Source organism: Panulirus ornatus, chromosome 65, assembly GCF_036320965.1.
Source record: "Panulirus ornatus isolate Po-2019 chromosome 65, ASM3632096v1, whole genome shotgun sequence".
NCBI lineage: Eukaryota > Metazoa > Arthropoda > Malacostraca > Decapoda > Palinuridae > Panulirus > Panulirus ornatus.
This window is the reverse complement of record NC_092288.1, coordinates 885,864-911,021: the sequence shown is the minus strand read 5'-3', so window position 1 is coordinate 911,021 and position 25,158 is coordinate 885,864. Positions and strand designations below refer to the sequence as shown.

General features: G+C 39.9%; 1 protein-coding gene across 1 annotated transcript in view; it reads left to right on the top strand.

Moving 5' to 3' along the window:
- alpha-Man-IIa (alpha-mannosidase 2) overlaps positions 1-25,158 on the top strand; it is a 148,723-nt gene that overhangs the window by 53,274 nt on the left and 70,291 nt on the right. The window contains exons 8-11 of the mRNA XM_071657753.1: positions 3,201-3,361; positions 7,187-7,373; positions 9,854-10,031; positions 16,885-17,087. Coding sequence (XP_071513854.1) covers positions 3,201-3,361; positions 7,187-7,373; positions 9,854-10,031; positions 16,885-17,087 — 729 coding nt within the window. The remainder of the gene's footprint in view (positions 1-3,200; positions 3,362-7,186; positions 7,374-9,853; positions 10,032-16,884; positions 17,088-25,158) is intronic.

The window sequence follows — 25,158 nt, the reverse complement described above, 5'->3', positions numbered from 1 at the left end:
CTAGAGACTGAGTGTGAATGAATGTGGCCTTTGTTGTCTTTTCCTAGCGCTACCTCACGCACATGCCAGGAGAGGGGGTTGTTATTTCATGTATGACAGGGTGGCAGTGGGAATGAATAAAGGCAGACAGTATGAATTATGTACGTATGTATATATGTATATATCTATGTCTGTATATATATGTATACATTGAGATGTATAGGTATGTATATTTGCGTGTGTGGACGTGAATGTATATACATGTGTATGTGGGTGGTTTGGGCCATTCTTTCGTCTGTTTCCTTGCGCTACCTCGCTAACGCGGGAGACAGCGACAAAGCAAAATAAGAATACTTCCCACTCATTCCTCACGTGTCGTAGAAGGCGACTAAAGGGGACGGGAGCGGGGGGGCTAGAAACCCTCCCCTCCTTGTATTTTAACTTTCTAAAAGGGGAAACAGAAGAAGGAGTCACGCGAGGAGTGCTCATCCTCCTCGAAGGCTCAGATTGGGGTGTCTAAATGTGTGTGGATGTAACCAAGATGAGAAAAAAGGAGAGATAGGTAATATATTTGAGGAAAGGAACCTGGATGTTTTGGCTCTGAGTGAAACGAAGCTCAAGGGTAAAGGAGAAGAGTGGTTTGGGAATGTCTTGGGAGTAAAGTCAGGGGTTAGTGAGAGGACAAGAGCAAGGGAAGGAGTAGCACTACTCCTGAAACAGGAGTAGTGGGAGTATGTGATAGAGTGTAAGAAAGTAAACTCTAGATTGATAAGGGTAAAACTGAAAGTGGATGGAGAGAGCTGGGTGATTATTGGTGCATATGCACCTGGGCATGAGAAGAAAGATCATGAGAGGCAAGTGTTTTGGGAGCAGCTGAGTGAGTGTGTTAGTAGTTTTGATGCATGAGACCGGGTTATAGTGATGGGTGATTTGAATGCAAAGGTGAGTAATGATGCGATTGAGGGAATAATTGGTATACATGGGGTGTTCAGTATTGTAAATGGAAATCGTGAAGAGCTTGTAGATTTATGTGCTGAAAAAGGACTGGTGATTGGGAATACCTGGTTTAAAAAGAGTGATATACATAAGTATACGTATGTAAGTAGGAGAGATGGCCAGAGAGCGTTATTGGATTACGTGGTAATTGATAGGCGCGCGAAAGAGAGACTTTTGGATGTTAATATGCTGAGAGGTGCAACTGGAGGGATGTCTGATCATTATCATGTGGAGGTGAAGGTGAAGATTTATAGAGGTTTTCAGAAAAGAAGAGAGAATGTTGGGGTGAAAAGAGTGGTGAGAGTAAGTGAGCTTGGGAAGGAGACTTGTGTGAGTAAGTACCAGGAGAAACTGAGTACAGAATGGAAAAAGGTGAGAACAAATGAGGTAAGGGGAGTGGGGGAGGAATGGGATGTATTTAGGGAAGTAGTGATGACTTGCGCAAAAGATGCTTGTGGCATGAGAAGCATGGGAGGTGGGCAGATTAGAAAGGGTAGTGAATGGTGGGATGAAGAAGTAAGATTATTAGTGAAAGAGAAGAGAGAGGCATGTGGATGATTTTTGCAGGGAAATAATGCAAATGAGTGGGAGATATATAAAAGAAAGAGACAGGAGGTCAAGAGAAAGGTGCAAGAGGTGAAAAAGAGGGCAAATGAGAGTTGGGGTGAGAAAGTATCATTAAATTTTACGGAGAATAAAAAGATGTTTTAGAAGGAGGTAAATAAAGTGCGTAAGACAAGGGAACAAATGAAAACTTCAGTGAAGGGGCTAATGGGAGATGATAACAAGTAGTGGTGATGTGAGAAAGAGATGGAGTGAGTATTATGAAGGTTTGTTGAATGTGTTTGATGATAGAGTGGCAGATATAGGGTGTTTTGGTTGAGGTGGTGTGCAAAGTGAGAGGGTTAGGGAAAATGATTTGGTAAACAGAGAAGAGGTAGTAAAAGCTTTGCGGAAGATGAAAGCCGGCAAGGCAGCGGATTTGGATGGTATTGCAATGGAATTTATTAAAAAAGGGGGTGACTGTATTGTTGACTGGTTGGTAAGGTTATTTAGTGTATGTATGATTCAAGGTGAGGTGCCTGAGGATTGGCGGAATGCTTGCATAATGCCATTGTACAAAGACAGAGGGGACAAAGGTGAGTGCTCAAATTACTGAGGTATAAGTTTGTTGAGTATTCCTGGGAAAGTATATTGGAGGGTATTGATTGAGAGGGTGAAGGCAAATATAGAATATTAATAGATATATGGGAAAGCAGGGATATGTTGTGGACATCCACAATTCCCCCCTTTTTCACTCCTACCCTGGAAGAGTGTTAACCAATTTTGTAAAGATAGAATGTGTTTGGAACCTTTGCACCGACGACATTTGAGCTTAAGGACATCTGTTTCTGATTTTCACCCGGATAGCAATGTTTTTTCATGTCTTTGATATATACCACAAGGATATATATAATGAAATATAACATAAAACCTCACAATTTGCAAACCTCCAAAACAAGGAAACCTGCTCAGACAAAGCCACTCTGCATCAGTAGTAGTCAGTACAAATCCAAATTTCAAACTACAGCATCAGATAGCTAATCACTAAAAGGCTAGCAGCGAACTGGCACTCTCTCCTCAACTAAGTTAGCCACAGAACCCACAGCAGCTGACTCTGGCACATGTTAAAGAAGACCTATGCCTCCCACACCAATGGCTCCACACATGAAGCACTTATGAATCCTTCCAATAACACACCTTCTTCCATATAAGACAAAAATCATGTATGAAAGTTTGCCCAAAAATCAACCACAAACTAGTCACACCCCTTAAATAGAAAGTCTTGAAAAACCTCCTGAGGGTCCATTCAGATGAAGAAACTGGGTTCATTGTAGATTTATGTAGTTGAGGTGGCTCTGATTTGTTGGCCTTGTGTAAACCATACATAGTATGAATGTGGATTGATTTTCTATTTTTAGTGGTTGTAATTACTCATAACAACCAATCATGTTTACTCTGGTGTAAGTTTGAAATAGCATTAACAAAGAATATGCTTCACCAATTTCAATTTTAGATAGATGTGAATGAGAAAGCAGTAAAATATAAAGATGTTGAACATTGGTAAAATAAGAGTGTACATTGAATATTTATATATATGGCCCATCTTACTCTTAGTTAAGATTTTGTGAACTGGATATTTTATAGTTTTATTAAAGTATAGAATTCAAACTCTCTGTCACCAGCAATGGATGGGCAATTGATCCATTTGGAGAGACTCCTACTATGTCTTATTTACTGAAGCGCATGGGTCTGGAGAACATGCTGATCCAGCGTGTCCACTACTCTGTCAAAAAGCATCTGGCAAGGGAGAAGAGTTTAGAGTTCAAGTGGCGACAGGCTTGGGGTAAGAATCTCACTGGAACTAATGTATGTTAAGTTTTTAAGTCAAACTCTTGCTGCTTATCTGTATCCTGTATACCTTTCCCACCTGAGTAGAATAATGGCCTATGTAATACCTCTTCCAAACACCATGCTCTTTGAGCATATCATCATAGTACTCCATACTGAATCCTCTCACACATATACTGTATTTAGTTACTTAGTCTCTTTTCCTTATCTTGAGATTTATGGTATGGCTTTTTCTGTAATGCTGTTGCTTTTGTATTGATGTTTATGGTGTGGGGAGTGAATGTCATATGTGTTGTATGTGTTGCCTAGAACAGTTTGAATCTTTTTTAAGTGGTAGAGGTGATTGTTTAAAGTTTTGGGAGGGTAGTGGTTGGATTCATATCTGTGTTGGGTTAATGGATGACTGGAGACATTTGTTAACATGCAGACATTCTGTACAGAGTGAGTCAGTGTTCTGACTGTGTGCCATCATGTTTCATGTCTGTTGTTGCTTGGGTATTTATCAGAGTGCTGTGATGTAGTTGTAAGGTCATCTGCTTATGAGAGTATTTTCACATGGTGGTCTGCAAGAGGTGAGGAAAGTCATGTAGAAAGCTAATAAAGATGGCTGGAGAAAGAATTGCTCCTTGAAGAATATGTAACATAATCTACACCCACATACTTCCCCCTTCCACATACCCCTCAGATGTACTCCCCAGCTGCAAAACTGAGTAAAATACTTGACACTTAACTCAGTACCTACTATCCTGCTTAGCTTAGCAGTCACATCCAAAATCTCTAGGATGAACTCCTGTTAAACCAACTGCAGTCACTCACTATCCTCAACCAATGCAACCAGCCAACCAAACCCCCCTAACCCACCACTTCCAGCATCTAACCTTGTCAGATATCATCATCTGCTCACTGCCTTATACACGTGGACTGGCAAGAGTACACTGCACAGACTGTTTTTAAATCACATGTCATCTTGACAACACTACACCTGGCCCACCCAGCCCACATAACCATCTAAAAGTCTTACATGGTATACAGAAAAAACAGACTGGCTGGCCTTGTCACAGTACATGAAAACAAGCTCCAAAACTTCATACATCATAGATGATTTCTCATCCCTAGATCATGCTGTCACACACTTCATCAGTATCCCCAACCAGGTCAGCAAAAGCACTTATCAGGACATAAATTGATTTTTTTCATACATATTTGCCATTTCCCACATTAGCGAGGTAGCATTAAGAACAGAGGACTGAAACTAAAGAAGTAATATTCTCACTTGGCCCCCTTCTTCGTTCATCTTTTGGAAAACTAAAAATGGGAGGGGAGGAATAAATCAGAATATGAGTCAAAACTTCTCCCTACAAGTTACACACCTTATACAACAAAGAAAGCAGTTCAGACAGAAGTATTCACCATCACTAGAAATTAGAGCTCAAATTGGTGCTCCTCCTGTAACGTAATAAAATACAAGACACACATTAACTAACTCTGGTGCGCATTAAAAAAGATTTACATTTATAGCACTAATCCTGCCCTCAGTCATGAAGCATTTTTAATCCACTCAAATGATAACCCTTCTCCCAAAAAGCTCACAAATATACCATGGAACTCTACTCAAAAATCAGCCACAAGTTATCTTTGTCCCTAAATCCATCCTGGACCAATTGCTCACCCACCTTTCACTCTGACCGGTAAAAGCAATGCATTTAGAGCCTCAAGGAACTTTGTTGCATGTTGCAACATGCCCTGACATAAAACTTTCACAGAAAATACTTTGACCTGCTTGCAATCCAAGCACTTACAGACATCTTTAACCACTCTTGGCTGCACAACAAAATCCTTAACATTTTGAGATTTACTTACATAATACCTATCCTTCAAAACACCTACCTCCCCATCCTCCTGTTGCCCTATATCACTTCTGTCTTCAGTATTCAAACACTGTGAAAACCAGATCCACAGTAGAGTAAAGCAAAGTATCTCTCCCACCCATACAGCATGGCTTCAGATCTAACCACTCAACCACCACTCTATAAACTGACCTTACATAATATCTTAGATGGTTTCAACCAACCACAGTCCCCAACCCACATATTGGTAGTGGCAGCAGACATCAACAAAGTATTCAACACTGTTCTCAACACATCCTTACTCAAAAGATAGTTAACACCACCCTCAATGACAATGCCATGCCAGAGTCACTGACAATGGCATCACCTGTAAAACCCATAAGCACTACAGTGGAGTTTCTCAAATTGTTATTTTTTCATCCTTTTGAGATTCTTCCAACATGACCTCTCATTGTTTCCAGCAAACTTCAACATGAAGGCTCTCTCATGTTGCAGATGTATTCACATTCACATTACAACACCGAGACAACACAGTAGCAACAGCAAACAAACTGCACTACATTACATAATTGGAAAAATGGCTCACTCAGAACAGAATGTCTGCATATCCACAGAAGTCATCATTCACTCATTTAACACCAGACAGACTTGAATATAGTTCCCTGCCTCCAGTCAGATTGACTCGACAGTCAGTCCCACTGACAAAAACATCAACCATTTTAGGCATCACAAAAGACACAAATAACATTCACTTCCCACACCAAAAATATCATCGTAAAAACAACACACAAGCTAAATGCCCTCAGAACATCAACTGGTATAAGATTTGGAAAAAAACCTTAGCATCTACAAACAATATATTTGCTTCACTCTGAATTATGCCTTATTGGCCTGGTCTTTCACCATCTCAAAAGCAAATATAACAGAACTACAAACCACACAAAATGGTGCACTAAGAACAAACACTTGATACCTGGCAACCACATGCTAAACACCTACACAAAGAAGCAAAGATCCTCCCAATATAGTCCCATTTCAATTTGCTCACTACTCAGTTCTGTGCAGCAGCACAAAACCCCTCCCACTCTAACCGTTATATAACTAACCCCAACACCGGTTAGAAATTAAAAGGCTTCTTGTGCCTCTTTTCAGTAACCCCTACTTCCTTCCCTAACCCCAACAAATATGACACTGAAAGAAACACTTACCCACTAAAATAACCTGACAATCATTAAATATCTGTCCTCCCATCTCAGTCTTAATTTCCAAACTGCTGGACATACACCCATCAGAAGTCATACTCCCCAGGCAAACATGAGTCACACTCTTCATCTATGCTTTTGAAATTTTTTTATAAAGTGGATGACTTTCTACGGAGCAGAAACTACCTAAGTGAGATACAGCATGGTTTGATTGAAAGGTTACGTGAAGCTAACATCTAAGAGTTCTGTGAGGGAGTGAGCTCTGTCCTGGAGAAAAGGAAAGGCTGGGTGGACTGTTTGTATCTGGACTATCAGAAAGCATTTGATTCTGTATTGCATGAAAGGATAATTAAGAAAATCAATCACCAGGTAAGAATAAAGGGGAAACTCCTTCAATGGATAGAAGATTTTTCGGTGAGAGGGAAGAAAGAATGCATGTAAGAAGAACCTTTTCCAGATGGTTAGATTGGACCAGTGAATTGCCACAAGGTGTGATTCTGGAACCAGTACTCTTTTTGATCTATGTAAATGACTTACCTGAAGGTATAGCCCCTATCAGAATATGTTTGCAGATGTTGCAAAGGTCATGAGAGAAGTGAAAGGTGAGGATGATTGCATCAGTTTACAAGGAAACATCAACAGACACCAAAGTTGGTCTGAAGCATCCATTAATTGTGAAGTGGAATGAAGTTAAATGGAAGATTCAGAATGAGGAAATAATGATGGCATTTTTTAAATTGTGATATAACCATATTGTTTTCTGTTTTATAGATTCTGGGTCAACAACGGAAATTTTTTGCCACATGATGCCATTCTACAGTTATGATATACCTCATACATGTGGTCCTGACCCAAAAGTTTGTTGCCAGTTTGACTTCCGACGTCTTCCTGGGTCAGGTGTCACTTGTCCATGGCGGGTACCACCTCAGCCCATCAGCGACGTAAATGTCGAGTCCAGGTACACCAGAATGAGTTCATCATAAAATCAAATGTGTCCATCAGATAGAAATAATGGGGCCTGTTGTAGAACTAATATATTGTTTTCCCCTATGATACAGTTCATATTCTGTTTACTGTCATTATGGTGTATTTGTATATTATTAGAATATATATTGTAGCTTAGGATCATGAATAAGAACTGTGTCAGATGGTGGTTTATGGTATTCTGTAATTACATAGATGAAATGCAGTCTGTAGGAGGTAAGAGAGCAAGGAAGTGAGTCAGTTTGTTGTTTGTTGTTGACACAGCACTTGTGGTAGATTTGCTTGAGAAACTGTGGAAATTGGTGAGAGTTTGAGAAAGTTTGTGAAAGGAGGAAGATGGAGAGTAAATGTGAATAAAAGCAAGGTTATTTGGTTAAGCAAGATAGAGGAAAAGATTATTTGGAGTGTAAGTTGGAATGGGAAAATTTTGGAAGTGAAGTGTTTTGGATACCTTGGAGTGGACATGGAAGCAGAAGTGAGTCATATGGTGGGTAAGGGGGTGAAGGTTTTTGGAGGATAGAAATAGGTGTGCTTGAAAGTATGATAGTCCCATTGATGCTGTGTAGATGCATCGCTTGGGCTGTAGATGAAGATGAGTGGAGGAGGGTAGATGTGTTGGAAATTAAATGTTTGAAGACAATATGTGGTATGATGTGGTTTTATTTCTGCTTCCCACATGTGGACTATTGGCACTCTGTCCACAGACATACAGTCTCTCCTTGTCATACATAACATTTGACAACACTTATGTCACACAGCTCATTCTTCATAACTAGATTTTCCTGCAGTAAGCACTGCGTGCTAGCACTGCCTTTTGGTGAAATGGTTAGAGCAAAAGATAGAAGTAGTAGGTAGGAACATTTAGGCAGGAGCATTAGTTAGAACCTTTAGGTAGAAATAGTAGATAGGAACATAAGATGGAGCATTAGATAGTAGTAGCCTGTAGGAACATTAGGCAGGATTCTCTGCAAACACTGCACCAGAGTTGTCTTCTGCCTGTTAAGGGTGAGGCACTAAAGGCTAAGAAGTGGTATGGGAGTTCACTACAGGTTGAACCTCTTTAATCTAGCGACCTTGGGGCTGGCCATTGCTGGACCACAGAAAGTGTCAGAAAACAGAAATTGACCCTTAAGGGAACCCATATGGAAACATATTCCCAAACCTTAGTCTTGCCAGCTCATCCCACAGATATATTGCTGTGTTATCAAAAGTAGAACAAAGCTTTGAACAGGAAATAATAATTTCTTTTTTTATTATACTTTGTCGCTGTCTCCCGCGTTAGCGAGGTAGTGCGAGGAAACAGATGAAAGAATGGCCCAACACACCCATATACACATGTATATACATACACATCCACACATGCACATATACATACCTATACATCTCAACGTATACATATATATACACACAGACATATAGATATATACACATGTACAAAATTCCTACTGTCTGCCCTTATTCATTCCCATCGCCACCCCACCACACTTGAAATGACAACCCCCCTCCCCCGGCATGTACGCGAGGTAGCGCTAGGAAAGCACAACAAAGGCCACATTCGTTCACACTCAGTCTCTAGCTATCATGTATAATGCACCGAAACCACAGCTCCCTTTCCACATCCAGGCCCCACAGAACTTTCCATGGTTTACCCCAGACACTTCACATGCCCTGGTTCAATCCATTGACAGTATGTCGACCCCGGTATACCACATCGTTCCAATTCACTCTATTCCTTGCACGCCTTTCACCCTCCTGCATGTTGAGGCCCCCGATCACTCAAAATCTTTTTCACTCCATCTTTCCACCTCCAATTCGGTCTCCCACTTCTCCTCATTCCCTCCACCTCTGACACATATATCCTCTTGGTCGATCTTTCCTCACTCATTCTCTCCATGTGACCAAACCATTTCAAAACACCCTCTTCTGCTTTCTCAACCACAATCTTTCATTGCTTACTCGATCAAACCACCGCACACTACATGTTGTCCTCAGACATCTCATTTCCAGCACATCCACCCTTCTCCGCACAACTCTATCTATAGCCCACGCCATGCAACCATATAACATTGTTTAAACCACCATTCCTTCAAACATACCCATTTTTGCTTTCTAAGATAACGTTCTCGACTTCCACACATTTTTCAATGCTCCCAGAACTTTTGCCCCCTCCCCGACCCTATGATTCACTTCCACTTCCTTGGTTCCATCTATGCCAAATCCACTCCCAGATATCTAAAACACCTCACTTCCTCCAGTTTTTCTCCATTCAAACTTACCTTCCAATTGACTTGTCCCTCAACCCTACTGTACCTAATAACCTTGCTCTTATTCACATTTACTCTCAGATTTCTTCTTTCACACACTTTACCAGACTCAGTCACCAGCTTCTGCAGTTTCTCACCCGAATCAGCCACCAGCGCTGTATGTGTCTAATTGTCTTCACCATGACTACAGATCAAAACTTCTTCTGGATCAATACCGCAAGAAGGCCCAGCTTTTCCGCACGAATGTACTCCTTGTTCCTCTTGGTGATGACTTCAGATATGTGCGGCCTGAAGAATGGGATAACCAGTTTATGAACTACCAGAAGATCTTTGATTTCCTAAACTCACAGGAAGAGCTTCATGTGGAGGTGAAGATTAGAGAACTACTATTTTCAAAAATCCTTTACTTTGAAGTATTTATTGATTGTTTTTATTTGTATTTTATAAGAAAAAGTAGAGTAAAGCTGCTGTTGATTTAATTACTGTTTAAGGGCTTCTTATTTTCTAAACCTTCATGAGTGGTTCATTTATCTTTCTTTTGTATATCTTTTCTCATGACACATGATGAAAGTCAACCCAAGCAAATGTAAAGTAATAAGGATGGAATAGAGTGGGTGAAGGCATCAATATGATAATTATCAAGGGAAATAAGCCTCAGGATTCAGTGTGTGAGAGTGACTAAGGAGTTGACATTGTCCCTAAATTGTTGCCAGAGTACCAAGTTAGGGTAATAGTTAAGGAGACAAACATCTGCTGTTATTAATAAGATTGCTTTCAAATATATGGATGAGGAAATGTTTAGCAAGCTTTTCATATTCTACATAAGGCCAGAATTAGGGTATTTTTCTCAAGTTTGGTCAACATACCTAAAGAAGCACAAAGAGCTAAGAGAGAAGGTCCAAAAGAGGTCAACAAAAGATGGTATGAGAATAAGAGAACTATGTTACAGGAAAAGGCTAGAAGTTTAAAATTGTCCTGCCTTGGAAGAGAGAAGTGACCTTATCACAACCTTTAAGTTTTTAGAATAAATTGACAGTGTAGATGGTGAACAGTCCTTTGAGATATGCAGGAGTAGATCAACGAGTGGACATAACATGAAATTAAACAGGAAACTTATAAAAACTGATGTAAAGAAGACTTGTAGTATAAAAGTGGTGGATGAGTGGAATAAGATGGCTGAGGACATGGTTCATGCAGACAACATACATGAATTTGAATTGTGTGATAATGACTAATGTTCAAGGAATGGGTCTCCATGAATGTAAAACTCCCTCTCTGTACCATAGTAATTACAGATAGGTAATTGCTAAGCTGACATATGTCAGTAGCATACTGATAAGGGTACTCAAGTGAGATAAACCCCATAGCACAGTAAGGGTGTCCATGGACTTCATGGGATGCTCAGATAATAAGAGACCTGATGGTTTATGACGAGTTTATATGTAGTCTCATGAAAAGTTTTAGGTGAAAGTTTAGTAAAACGTAACACACTTCCTCACCCACCTCTCTCTCTGGTTCAACTACCAGGATGGAAGAATGGTTACAAAGAAAACACTATGTATTAAGGAAAATTTCTGTGTTTCCATGAAAATTTTCCAGAAGAAAGTAAGCAGGAAATATTCCCTTCTAAGTTTACAATTGGCTATAATGGGGCTGGACTCTTGAAAAGAGAAATTAGTTTAATTATCTCTCTTTGCAGCAGAATTATTCACTGACAACAGATATTGTATAGTCTTTGCATTTGCTACATCCAAAGGTAGCATATCCCAGTGGTGTACAGCATTGCACCTGAAAAACTTTTGGCCAAGCTGCTTTTAATCCTTAAATTGTGGCTTCAATTAAATCCAGTTACCTTTGGAAGCTTCGAAACACAATAAGATAATCTCTAGAATAATAGGTATTTGTACAGAAGTATGTAAAATGAGAAATAATGAATGCTTTATTTACCTCTTTTTTGCTGTGGTGAAGTGCTGAAGTTTATGAATGTGTTTATATTTGCTATACTTGGCATAGAATTTACATGGATGAATTATAATGGAATTAAAGGTATGCATGCGGATGTTTTAAGAATAAACAAATGCTGCATTTTAGGATATTGGGGCATTTGATATTCATTAAGGTGAATGAAAATAGTGAACAACAGCTTGTAGAGTTGTGTGCTGAAAAAGGAATGGTGATTAGAAATACCTGGTTTAAAAGAGTGACATAAATATGTATATATATATGTGAGTAGGAAAGATGGCCAGTGGGCATTATTGGATTCCATACTATTTTATAGGCATGCAAAAGAGAGACTTTTCGATGTGAATTTGCTAAGAAGGGCAGCTGGTGGGATACCTGATCATTACTTTGTGGAGGTTAGGGCCAAGATTTGTAGAATTTTTTGGAAAAGAGGAAATATTTTGGGCAAGAAGAGAGTGTGGGAATAAGTGAGCTTGGAAAAGTGACTTGTGTGAAGAAATGCTGGTGGAGATCGAGTTTAGAATGGCAGAAGGTGAGAGTAAATGAAGCTATGGGAGTGGGTGAGGAATGGGAGGTATTTAAGGAAACAGTGCTGGCATATACAAAAGATACATATAGCATGTGTAAGGTGGGAGGTGGTCTGATTAGAAATGATAGTGAGTGGTGGTATGACTAAGTATAGGTGCTAGTGAAAGAGAAGAGTTATATGGGTGTTACTTGCAGGGAGAGAATGCAAATGATTGAGAGATGTATAAAAGAAAGCAGCATGAGGTCAAGAGCTGCTTTGCCAGTTAATTGTATTAGGGCACTATCAAGCAAATTTAGGTAAAGCCTACATCCCAATCTATAGAAAGGGGATTCACCCCGCCTAGTTAATGGTATGGTAAAGTCTCCTGCTATGATCGAATTGTTTTCAATGCCAATTTCTGTTATCTGATAATATAGTCTTTTGTTTACCTCTGGTGTTTATGTTCAGGGTGTATAAACTGATCCTACTGTTATCTTCCTTTGAAATATATCTTTGATTTCTACAAAAATTATTTTGATTTTATGATAGCAACAACGTTTTTCAGCACAAGATTTAGATAAGTTTTAACAAAGAACAAGACACTGCCACCTAATGTATTTTCCCTATTCCTGTTAAATATGATTTGCCCAGAAATGGTGTATCAAGGAAATCTCTATTTCTAGTACCTAACCAAGATTCTGAAATAACAAACTTATCATACTAATCATACCTAACCACAAAAAAATTATGCATACTACGGATGTTAACATAATATATTCTAATACAAGATTGAGACCTTTTTTGTTGGTGTGGATGTGTACATCAGAAGTAGTAGGGAACCCGCCTATCTAGACAAAGCACAATACCTTGAATTGTCCTATCCCGTTTGCTACCAGCCTTGTTCCCAGCTTCTACCTGGGAGTTGATCTTATGTTGCTCTGTTTTGCCTTTTCCCTGACCTGCCTCATTCCCAAACAGTGGTGCCAGCTGACACATCCTATCATAAACCCCCATTGGCTTGTCCCCCTCCACTACGTATGAAATGACCTCTGCTACCAGAGAATTGATCATTAGGTGTTCTGTTCCACAGTGTTTCCTACCTTCCTTGTTCCTATCCTTCCTCAGGTCACTGACTTCTAGTTTACCTATCCTGCCATGTTCCCTCTTATCCTGAATACCTTTTCCAATTTTCCTATGCTCTGTGTACCTAACTGATTTATTATTTTTTTTTTATTATACTTTGTCGCTGTCTCCCGTGTTTGCGAGGTAGCTCAAGGAAACAGACGAAAGAAATGGCCCAACCCCCCCCCATACACATGTATATACATACGTCCACACACCCAAATATACATACCTACAGAGCTTTCCATGGTTTACCCCAGACGCTTCACATGCCTTGATTCAATCCACTGACAGCACGTCAACCCCGGTATACCACATCACTCCAATTCACTCTATTCCTTGCCCTCCTTTCACCCTCCTGCATGTTCAGGCCCCGATCATACAAAATCTTTTTGACTCCATCTTTCCACCTCCAATTTGGTCTCCCCCTTCTCCTCGTTCCCTCCACCTCCGACACATATATCCTCTTGGTCAATCTTTCCTCACTCATTCTCTCCATGTGCCCAAACCACTTCAAAACACCCTCTTCTGCTCTCTCAACCACGCTCTTTTTATTTCCACACATCTCTCTTACCCTTACGTTACTTACTCGATCAAACCACCTCACACCACACATTGTCCTCAAACATCTCATTTCCAGCACATCCATCCTCCTGCGCACAACTCTATCCATAGCCCACGCCTCGCAACCATACAACATTGTTGGAACCACTATTCCTTCAAACATACCCATTTTTGCTTTCCGAGATAATGTTCTCGACTTCCACACATTCTTCAAGCCCCCCAGAATTTTCGCCCCCTCCCCCACCCTATGATCCACTTCCGCTTCCATGGTTCCATCCGCTGCCAGATCCACTCCCAGATATCTAAAACACTTCACTTCCTCCAGTTTTTCTCCATTCAAACTCACCTCCCAATTGACTTGACCCTCAACCCTACTGTACCTAATAACCTTGCTCTTATTCACATTTACTCTTAACTTTCTTCTTCCACACACTTTACCAAACTCAGTCACCAGCTTCTGCAGTTTCTCACATGAATCAGCCACCAGCGCTGTATCATCAGGGAACAACAACTGACTCACTTCCCAAGCTCTCTCATCCCCTAACTGATTTATGTCCACCAAAAAAGTGCCTAATATTCTTGTCTGACACTGCAAAGGCGGGCTTTCCTTAATCCATTTTGAGTGAAGTCAGTCTTTGGCAAGGAGGCTTCTATGTTAGCTAAAATGATTTCATAAATCATTTTTCTCCTATCTACAGAGAGCCTTAAATCTTTCTGTTTATCCTTAGCATTCTACGGAGAGTATGGGGATTTATATTATATCTGGGCAGCTATCCCGATATAAGGAACTTCCTACAGCTCTCTTTGAACTTACAGATGAGATCCCTGTACTTTGCTAAATTTTCTTATGGTATCCCTTTGCCTGTATTGTTTGTCCTGACCAAGACAATAAATGTTGAGTCCTTGGGAGTGTTTGAGACAGTATCATCAAACTTCCCCCAGAATATCTTCCAATATAATACCAAGAAAGCACAAAATATTTTTTTCCTCTTCCTCTTAACACAGAACTCATGGTCCTGATCCCTAACTAAGGAATCCCCAACAAGAATGATGCTTTGATCATCCTGTACCTTGTCCTTCAGTAAGCTAAACCTATTTTGAGTTGGAACCTCCCTTTCCTGAACTTCTGTTAGTCAACAAGTCTTCCTAACAAGGTGAAAGGTATATTTATTGCCTAGCTTTGTCTCTACAGCAACCAACATATCTTCCAAGTTGTCTATCTTATTTTTCCCTAATGATTTGCACTCCTGTACGTAGACTATTTTCACAATGACAAGGCTTGCATCACTTTCCGACTGATTCATCTTGTAGTTTCTCTAATGCTTTACTCTTTTTTCTAATATTTGAATACAGTTTTTCTAACTAAGTGCAGCACAAACAAGAAATGAACTTACCTTCCTCCTTAATGAACAAGTTCTTGAAGAATTGCCTAGTACAGCAAGGACAGCTAAATTGTGGAGTAGGTGCCATTATTTGTATCACGAATGTGAACTAAGAGCCAAAGAGAAACATATCCACTTTTGATAGGGGCCAGGTGACAAATGAGACATAAAGCTTGAGAAGACAATATTTGAGGACTTAGTGAACGGATATTAGCTAATCGATGCCATGGATATCAGACACTAAAGTTGTATTTTTTGTAATATTTGAACATATGAGGTCAAAGATCAAGGTTTCAAGGTCAGTGAATGAAAATGATATAGGACTAAGTCCCTGTGTGTTGGAGTGTAGGAAGCTTTGGAGTATAAGGGTCTGAGCATGTAGAAGGGTGAGGGGTGTCCATTGAATATGGTTAATTGGAATGATGTGGTTTATGGTCAGGTATGGGGGTCACTATGCTGCAAGTGAGCAGATTAGAGCATATGATGCAATCATGGTAAACCTCGAAGGAATCTATGGGTCCTGGCTGTAAATGATAGTTACTGGTTTTGATACTGGGACCTATTGATTTATGCATATTTAATTTACACCAATTTTAGAATAAAGTGCACGGTCCATTACTTCTATTTGTAATTTATGTGGGTTTGAGTTTGGAGTAATGCGAACATGACAGGATTATCAGTGCATTTGTGTGGTATTGCTAGTACTGTGAAGGAAGTGCATCCTTGCTGTATTTAACAATGATGACCCAAACACAGAATAGAGTTCTAAGATGGCCCAAATTGTCCTAGCAGAACATTAAAGAAATCTATTGTAAAGAAATCTATTGTGAAAAGACTGTTAAGCAAAACATAGAGCATTAGATTTCTTTTTGGGAAATGCTTGTAAAGAGGACCAGCCATCACATCTGATGACACAGTTGCTGAACTCACTCCTATCACCATCACTTTCCACAACTACATCATGTGACCCAGATGATCCCTTCCTCAGCAACTCTTCTACTCACCTCCTCCCTTTTCATCAGCACCTGCAAGCAATTCATGAATAGCAGTAAACATAAATGTTAGGAATTAAGTTGTTATTTTCTGTTTCCACTGATAAATTCATTTAACAGTGTATGTATTATAATATTTTATATTTACAGGTACATGTATTCAGTAGATTTTCACTGATATGATATTCAGTTCTATTTTATTAATTACAAAATCCCCAATCTCATTGTTTACATTACTTGATTTGCGCAACTATTTTCAAGAATGTAACTAACAAGTAACTAGGGAGTTCTTCTTACATTATTCTTGACAACTAGAGATTGAATGTGCACATTGGAGACTTTGTTCCTGATGCTATCTCGCCATGTGGGGAATTCAGTTAGGTAGAGAGAAAGGGAGTTTTGAACTCAAGGGTCAGAGGTCAAAGTCATGCAAAATTAAATGCTGCTGAATCCTTGTTTACACAATATCTGGAGACTTGAGGATATTCTTAAGGGGGGGTTACATAACCATATCCAAGGGCATAAGTGTTTTACAAACATGTTTCAAGCTATCTTCTAATTCACACCAACAATGTACTTAGTTTTATAGTTTCTACTGTCTTTATTTATAATATCTTTTCATATCAGAAATTCAAATATTTTTACAATTGTTGATTATTGTTTCTTTAGTGGTATACCTTCTCGTCATCAGGCTCAGTTTGGAACTTTAGCAGACTACTTCCGTGCTGTACATGAAGAAAGTGACTCTCCGGGTGGAGAAGAACAGGAGGTTTTCCCATCTCTGTCTGGTGACTTTTTCACCTATGCTGACCGTGATGACCATTATTGGAGTGGCTATTACACCTCTAGGCCATTTCACAAGAACTTAGATAGAGTGCTGGAGGGATACCTCAGGTAAAACTCAGGGAAAACTGAAAACAAGGATAAAGTTGTGTGCTTAACCTCATCATGAACAAGATAGATTACCTACCATCCCTCAGCCACAGAGAAATGATGTATTGTGGTGCAGCACAGTACTACTCAAACACCCTCATCAATATCCTTCCTTAGCCAAAAGCCTCCACAATGTACAAGCACATTCACAATCACTTTGTCAGCTTCATATTGTTAGGAAATATATTTTTTCATGGGTCTTAGAGTGTTACCATGAAATACTATGATTATTTACTCTGCCACTTTTTTCATGGATGAATCATTGCTCAACTTAGAGGCCATGTTGTGCTAGGGCCATCCATTGACTCCACCAAACTGCATGCTGAACACTTGATCTTAGATAAACACATCTTTAAACCTACTCACTCAATACAAATTAGGGTCAATTAGTTAGACTCCAATGTGGCCAGCACAAGCTTCATCCTCCATATAACCAACTCATTCCAAACTGCTATTCTCACACATCACATTATACTTGATAAACACTTGTCCCACTAGCATCCACCATCAGCTGCTCTTCTCTCATATCCTCTACAGGAGATCTCAGGGAGCAGCCTGAGATGTTGCATGACACCTAAGGTCCATTTGCTTTGAAAATGTAAAGCTTGGGGTACAACATCAGTTATAGAAGCCATGTTGAATCGGGATTTTTACAGAGCGTCATGGTATTCCTTAGCATTATCATTTAATGTAGTTTTAGTGCAGAAAACTCTTCAGGAAGAAGGTTGATGAAAGTAGAAAAGAGATATGTGTAAGGAGCAATTGTGTATTAGACGTTTATAGGAGAATGCTTGTGGTAAAGGAAGAAAGTTTAAGAGATGGAGTGAGTATTTCAGGGAACTGATGGAAGATAATGGTGCAAGACATGTCAGTTGGAACAGTAAGGTTAGGGGTAAGGGAAGTAAGCAATATGAATTTAAGTTAGGAACACATTACAAAGAAATTACGAGCAATAAAGCTTTCACAGAATGGAAAAGTTGGGGATATAAAGAGAGTGGTGAGTGAGATGAAGAAGGTGGAACTGTTGTAGAGTGAATCTGGAAAATGTGTATGGATTCGTGGAAAAGTGAGCAGGTACCACCTGATGACTAAAAAGCATTAATTGTACCTTTGTGTAAAAGAGAAGGAAGAAAAATTGATTGTATGAATTACAGAGGAATGAGTTTCCTTAGCATAGTTGGCTAGGTAGAGTAGTGACTGATTATGTGAAAAGGATTAGTAAACCCTTTGTTGGGGAAACACAGAGTGGTTTTAGGAAGGAAGATGGTGTGTAAGTCACTGTTTACATTAGATAAGTAGTAGAGAAACTCATAAGTTAAAGAATATTGTATGTTTATTATTTTTGTATTCTGAAAGAACATATGACAAAGTAAATAGGACAGTTGTATGGAAGACTCTGGCTCTGTTTGGTGGGCATGGATCTGTCTATCTATATCTCTGATACCCATTTTCTCCAAGAACTCCCATCAAGTGTTGGCCATGGCTAAAGAGTCGCCAATTATTCCTGTTCTTACATGCCTCCCACGCATATGCCATTTCACACATTCTTCCACTATTTCTCTCACTCTATTATTCCTCCACCCTATTTGCCCGTCTCACAGATGGTCTTCCATTCACACCCACCCCTTTGATTGTACTATCATACACTCTCCTTCTAAACTCCTGGTATTGCATTCTTTCCACATGCCCAAACCTCCTTAACATATTACGTTTCACCCATTCTACCTCTCCACAATTCACTCCCTTTGCATTTCCTGCCATTCCACATCTCTCATGCACCTTTTTATTTCTTTCTTCACACCACATGCTCTTCTCAAATAGCTCATCTCCACAGCCTGGATTCTTGACTTCTGTGACTCATTCCATGTCCATGTTTTGGCTGCATAAGTCAGGATTGGGAGGACTATGCTGTCCCTTAATCCCTTCTTCACTTTCATACTTACACTTCTACCTTTTATTATTCTTTTAAGGGTCCCAGTGCCTCTTCTAGCCTGTACTGCTGTCTCCCTTATCTCTCCTTCCATATCACCACACTTACCCGAGACAGTTCCGAGGTACTTAGATTCTCTTACATCTTCCAGTCTTTTCCCTCCATATCCACAGCACAATTTAGTATACTTTTTTCTTTCACTCTGTATGGTTTTACAAAATCTATTCTTTCACTCTGTTTCCTTTCAAACACCATTACTTTACTTTCATTTGCATTTACCCTCAATTGCGTATGCTTACACACATCATAAAACACATTTACAGGCTTCTGCAACTCTTCATTCTCAGCAAACAGTATCAACCACTAATAGGCTTGCCATTAGCCACTATCACTCACTGCCACACTCCATCTCTGCACCTCTTTTCCCTTGTTTTGCTTTCATCTCCCTTATTACTCCATCCATATATATTAAAAAGCCACGGTGTCATAACACAGCCCTGCTTCACACCTACATTTATCCCAGACCTTTTGCTCAGCTCTCTATCCACTCTTTCACACACATTTGCTCCTCTATAGAAGGCTTTCACATCATCCAACAGTAGTTCCCCTTTACCATATATCCTTAACACATCCCACAAAGCATTCCACTCAGCTCTGTCGTACAATTTCTCCAGATCCATAAAAACTGCATACAACTTACCTTTCACTAAATACTTTTCCATGGTCATCTTTATGACAAAAATCTGATCCACACATCTTCTACCTTTCCTAAAGCTCCCTTGCTCTTCACTTATTCTGTATTTACTCACTTCCATCACTATCAATTAATATTCTTGCATACACTTTTTCTTTTATTTATTATTATACTTTGTCGCTGTCTCCCGCGTTTGCGAGGTAGCGCAAGGAAACAGACGAAAGAAATGGCCCAACCCCCCCGCATACACATGTATATACATACGTCCACACATGCAAATATACACACCTACACAGCTTTCCATGGTTTACCCCAGACGCTTCACATCCCTTGATTCAATCCACTGACAGCACGTCAACCCCGGTATACCACATCGCTCCAATTTACTCTATTCCTTGCCCTCCTTTCACCCTCCTGCATGTTCAGGCCCCGATCACACAAAATCTTTTTCACTCCATCTTTCCACCTCCAATTTGGTCTCCCTCTTCTCCTCGTTCCCTCCACCTCCGACACATATATCCTCTTGGTCAATATTTCCTCACTCATTCTCTCCATGTGCCCAAACCACTTCAAAACACCCTCTTCTGCTCTCTCAACCACGCTCTTTTTATTTCCACACATCTCTCTTACCCTTACATTACTCACTCGATCAAACCACCTCACACCACACATTGTCCTCAAACATCTCATTTCCAGCACATCCATCCTCCTGCGCACAACTCTATCCATAGCCCACGCCTCGCAACCATACAACATTGTTGGAACCACTATTCCTTCAAACATACCCATTTTTGCTTTCCGAGATAATGTTCTCGACTTCCACACATTTTTCAAGGCCCTCAGAATTTTCGCCCCCTCCCCCACCCTATGATCCACTTCCGCTTCCATGTTTCCATCCGCTGCCAGATCCACTCCCAGATATCTAAAACACTTCACTTCCTCCAGTTTTTCTCCATTCAAACTCACCTCCCAATTGACTTGATCCTCAACCCTACTGTACCTAATAACCTTGCTCTTTTTCACATTTACTCTTAACTTTCTTCTTCCACACACTTTACCAAACTCAGTCACCAGCTTCTGCAGTTTCTCACATGAATCAGCCACCAGCGCTGTATCATCAGCGAACAACAACTGACTCACTTCCCAAGCTCTCTCATCCCCAACAGACTTTTTCTTTTATACTTACACTTATTCTCATGTAATTGCTACATACATCCTTAGCACCTTTTCCTGTGAATAAAGGACTGATAATAGCTTTCACCTAATCCTCAGGCACTACCATCTGTTTTCATGCTAAATTGCATATAAGAAGCATTCATTTTATCACACTTTGCCCTCCATACTTCAGCATTTCAGCTATATTCCCATCCATTCCAGATGCCTTTCCTACCTTCAGCTTCATTATTTCCCTTCTTACTTCCCTTTTTGTTTTAGGCCTTTGCACTTGTATCCTCTTCTCCCACATTCATCAGTTCTTCAAAATACTCTTTCTAACTTCCTTTTCCTTTCACTTCCCCCTTTTGATTCAGCATCTCCCCTTTCTTACTTCTCACATGTGCATGGAAGACCTCTTAATGTTAAGAGCCTTTATAATCGAGATAGTGCATGTGTGAGGGTAAGTGGTGATACAAGTGAGTGATTTGAAATAAACAAGTGAGTGATTTGAAATAAATGTGGGATTGCTTTAATGTTGCATGATGAAACCATGGTTATTAAATGTTTTTATGGTTGGGACATTACACAGGATGAGAGCAAGGTGGTGTGCTTGTAACATAATGCTCAATCATGGAGAAACAGAATGGAAGATGCCACCATTGCTGTAAGCAGTTAATGCCATGTTGTTAAATAAGTTTAAGGAAGAACTGGATTGAATATTTGGCCATTTTGATAATGGTTGTAGGAGGAGGATGCTGATAGTAAATGTGAATTAAAGTGAGATGCTAATTTAAGAGAGTTAAGGGAGAATTCACTGTGATATGAGATTGTATTTAAGGAATCAGTGATGGATTGCGCAAAAGATGCTTGTGGCATGAGAAGAGTGGGAGGTGGGTTGATTAGAAAGGGTAGTGAGTGGTGGGATGAAGAATTAAGATTATTAGTGAAAGAGAAGAGAGAGGCATTTGGACGATTTTTGCAGGGAAAGAATGCAATTGAGTGGGAGATGTATAAAAGAAAGAGACAGGAGGTCAAGAGAAAGGTGCAAGAGGTGAAAAAGAGGGCAAATGAGAGTTAGGGTGAGAGAGTATCATTAAATTTTAGGGAGAATAAAAAGATGTTCTGGAAGGAGGTAAATAAAGTGCGTAAGACAAGGGAGCAAATGGGAACTTCAGTGAAGTGCGCAAATGGGGTGATAACAAGTAGTGGTGATGTGAGAAAGAGATGGAGTGAGTATTTTGAAGGTTTGTTAAATGTGTTTGATGATAGAGTGGCAGATATAGGGTGTTTTGGTCGAGGTGGTGTGCAAAGTGAGAGGGTTAGGGAAAATGATTTGGTAAACAGAGCAGAGGTAGTAAAAGCTTTGCGGAAGATGAAAGCCGGCAAGGCAGCAGGTTTGGATGGTATTGCAGTGGAATTTATTAAAAAAGGGGGTGACTGTATTATTGACTGGTTGGTAAGGTTATTTAATGTATGTATGACTCATGGTGAGGTGCCTGAGGATTGGCGGAATGCGTGCATAGTGCCATTGTACAAAGGCAAAGGGGATAAGAGTGAGTGCTCAAACTTCAGAGGAATAAGTTTGTTGAGTATTCCTGGTAAATTATATGGAAGGGTATTGATTGAGAGGGTGAAGGCATGTACAGAGCATCAGATTGGGGAAGAGCAGTGTGGTTTCAGAAGTGGTAGAGGATGTGTGGATCAGGTGTTTGCTTTGAAGAATGTATGTGAGAAATACTTAGAAAAGCAAATGGATTTGTATGTAGCATTTATGGATCTGGAGAAGGCATATGATAGAGTTGATAGAGATGCTCTGTGGAAGGTATTAAGAATATATGGTGTGGGAGGCAAGTTGTTAGAAGCAGTGAAAAGTTTTTATCGAGGTTGTAAGGCATGTGTACGTGTAGGAAGAGAGGAAAGTGATTGGTTCTTAGTGAATGTAGGTTTGCGGCAGGGGTGTGTGATGTCTCCATGGTTGTTTAATTTGTTTATGGATGGAGTTGTTAGGGAGGTGAATACAAGAGTTTTGGAAAGAGGGGCAAGTATGAAGTCTGTTGTGGATGAGAGAGCTTGGGAAATGAGTCAGTTGTTGTTCGCTGATGATACAGCGCTGGTGGCTGATTCATGTGAGAAACTGCAGAAGCTGGTGACTGAGTTTGGTAAAGTGTGTGAAAGAAGAAAGTTAAGAGTAAATGTGAATAAGAGCAAGGTAATTAGGTACAGTAGGGTTGAGGGTCAAGTCAATTGGGAGGTAAGTTTGAATGGAGAAAAACTGGAGGAAGTAAAGTGTTTTAGATATCTGGGAGTGGATCTGGCAGCGGATGGAACCATGGAAGCGGAAGTGGATCATAGGGTGGGGGAGGGGGCGAAAATCCTGGGAGCCTTGAAGAATGTGTGGAAGTCGAGAACATTATCTCGGAAAGCAAAAATGGGTATGTTTGAAGGAATAGTGGTTCCAACAATTTTGTATGGTTGCGAGGCGTGGGCTATGGATAGAGTTGTGCGCAGGAGGGTGGATGTGCTGGAAATGAGATGTTTGAGGACAATGTGTGGTGTGAGGTGGTTTGATCGAGTAAGTAACGTAAGGGTAAGAGAGATGTGTGGAAATAAAAAGAGCGTGGTTGAGAGAGCAGAAGAGGGTGTTTTGAAATGGTTTGGGCACATGGAGAGAATGAGTGAGGAAAGATTGACCAAGAGGATATATGTGTCGGAGGTGGAGGGAACGAGGAGAAGTGGGAGACCAAATTGGAGGTGGAAAGATGGAGTGAAAAAGATTTTGTGTGATCGGGGCCTGAACATGCAGGAGGGTGAAAGGAGGGCAAGGAATAGAGTGAATTGGATCGATGTGGTATACTGGGGTTGATGTGCTGTCAGTGGATTAAATCAGGGCATGTGAAGCGTCTGGGGTAAACCATGGAAAGCTGTGTAGGTATGTATATTAGCGTGTGTGGACGTGTATGTATATACATGTGTATGGGGGTGGGTTGGGCCATTTCTTTCGTCTGTTTCCTTGTGCTACCTCGCAAACGCGGGAGACAGCGACAAAAAAAAAAAAAAATGAGATTGTATGGTGAAGAACTAGAAGCCGTGGATGAGCTGTTTAGGAATGAAGTTCGGTAATGATGGTAGTGGGAAATCTAAAGTTGAAAGTAGGGTCATGCAAGGGAGAAAATTTGGAGGTGCACTGAAAGCTCTGGTGAATGAAAAAATTTAAGCATAGATAAGAAGCTTGCATAAAGAAGTACTTGTTGCATATCTCATGTATGGGTATGATCCCATACAAGGTAGGTCAACAGTAAGAGCAGTACTACTTGTTTAGGAGAGTTAGAATTAGTAAGGTAGAGTTAAAGATGAAGTTGTGAGAAGGCAATGTGGTTTGAAAAAATCATAGAAAAAGGCACTTGGATGAATCCTTTAGAATGGTATGGCCATGTAGAATGTATGGCAGATGGTAAGTTGGTTTGGAAGTTATGCAGTTGTATAGTAGAAGTTACAAGAAAGAGAAGTTGACCTTGGAAGTGAGAGGTAGATGTAGTGAGAGATTTGATTTAGGCATTGGAAGCATTTTGTTTATGGTGGTAGTGGGATTAAAGACATTGGCCGCACTTGATGAATCAGCTTTTTGTGCAGAATGAAAAAGTAAGAAGTTGTTATGGCTTTGTGAAAGTCCAAGTTTTGCTTTAGCACATGACATGGATTCAGGATCTATGCGAGTTATTTCAGAGGCTGATCCTGATGGTGAAAAAAAGGGAATGGAGTTAATGATGTTATATAAACTGATAGACTTTTTCTGTTTTAATGATGATGTACATATAGATAGAATTTTTTGTGATTATGATGCATAGGTTGATAGACAGTCTCTTTTTGCCAAGCAAGATGGCTCATGTAGAAAATTTTTTTAAATTGACCATTTTAGATTTTTAATAACTTCCTTGTGAAACGCCTCACTTCCACATATTTTGTGTCTTTCATGTCCATCTTTAGTCTTGTATCTGTTTTCACATTCCTTATTTATTTAAGAGTCAACTTGTCACTTAAAATATTGTAAGAGAAGCATCATTTTGTTTTATAGGACCATAATTCCCTTTTAGAACATCATGCTATGGATCAAAGAAGCCCATCACTTACAGAATTATGTCATTTCTTTTATGAATCTATGTCTAATCATCTTTTCAATTACAGGAACATGGCTGATGGAGAATCCTCCAGGTATCTCAATTAGCTATGAACAATGTATATTTTTTCTTTTTTAA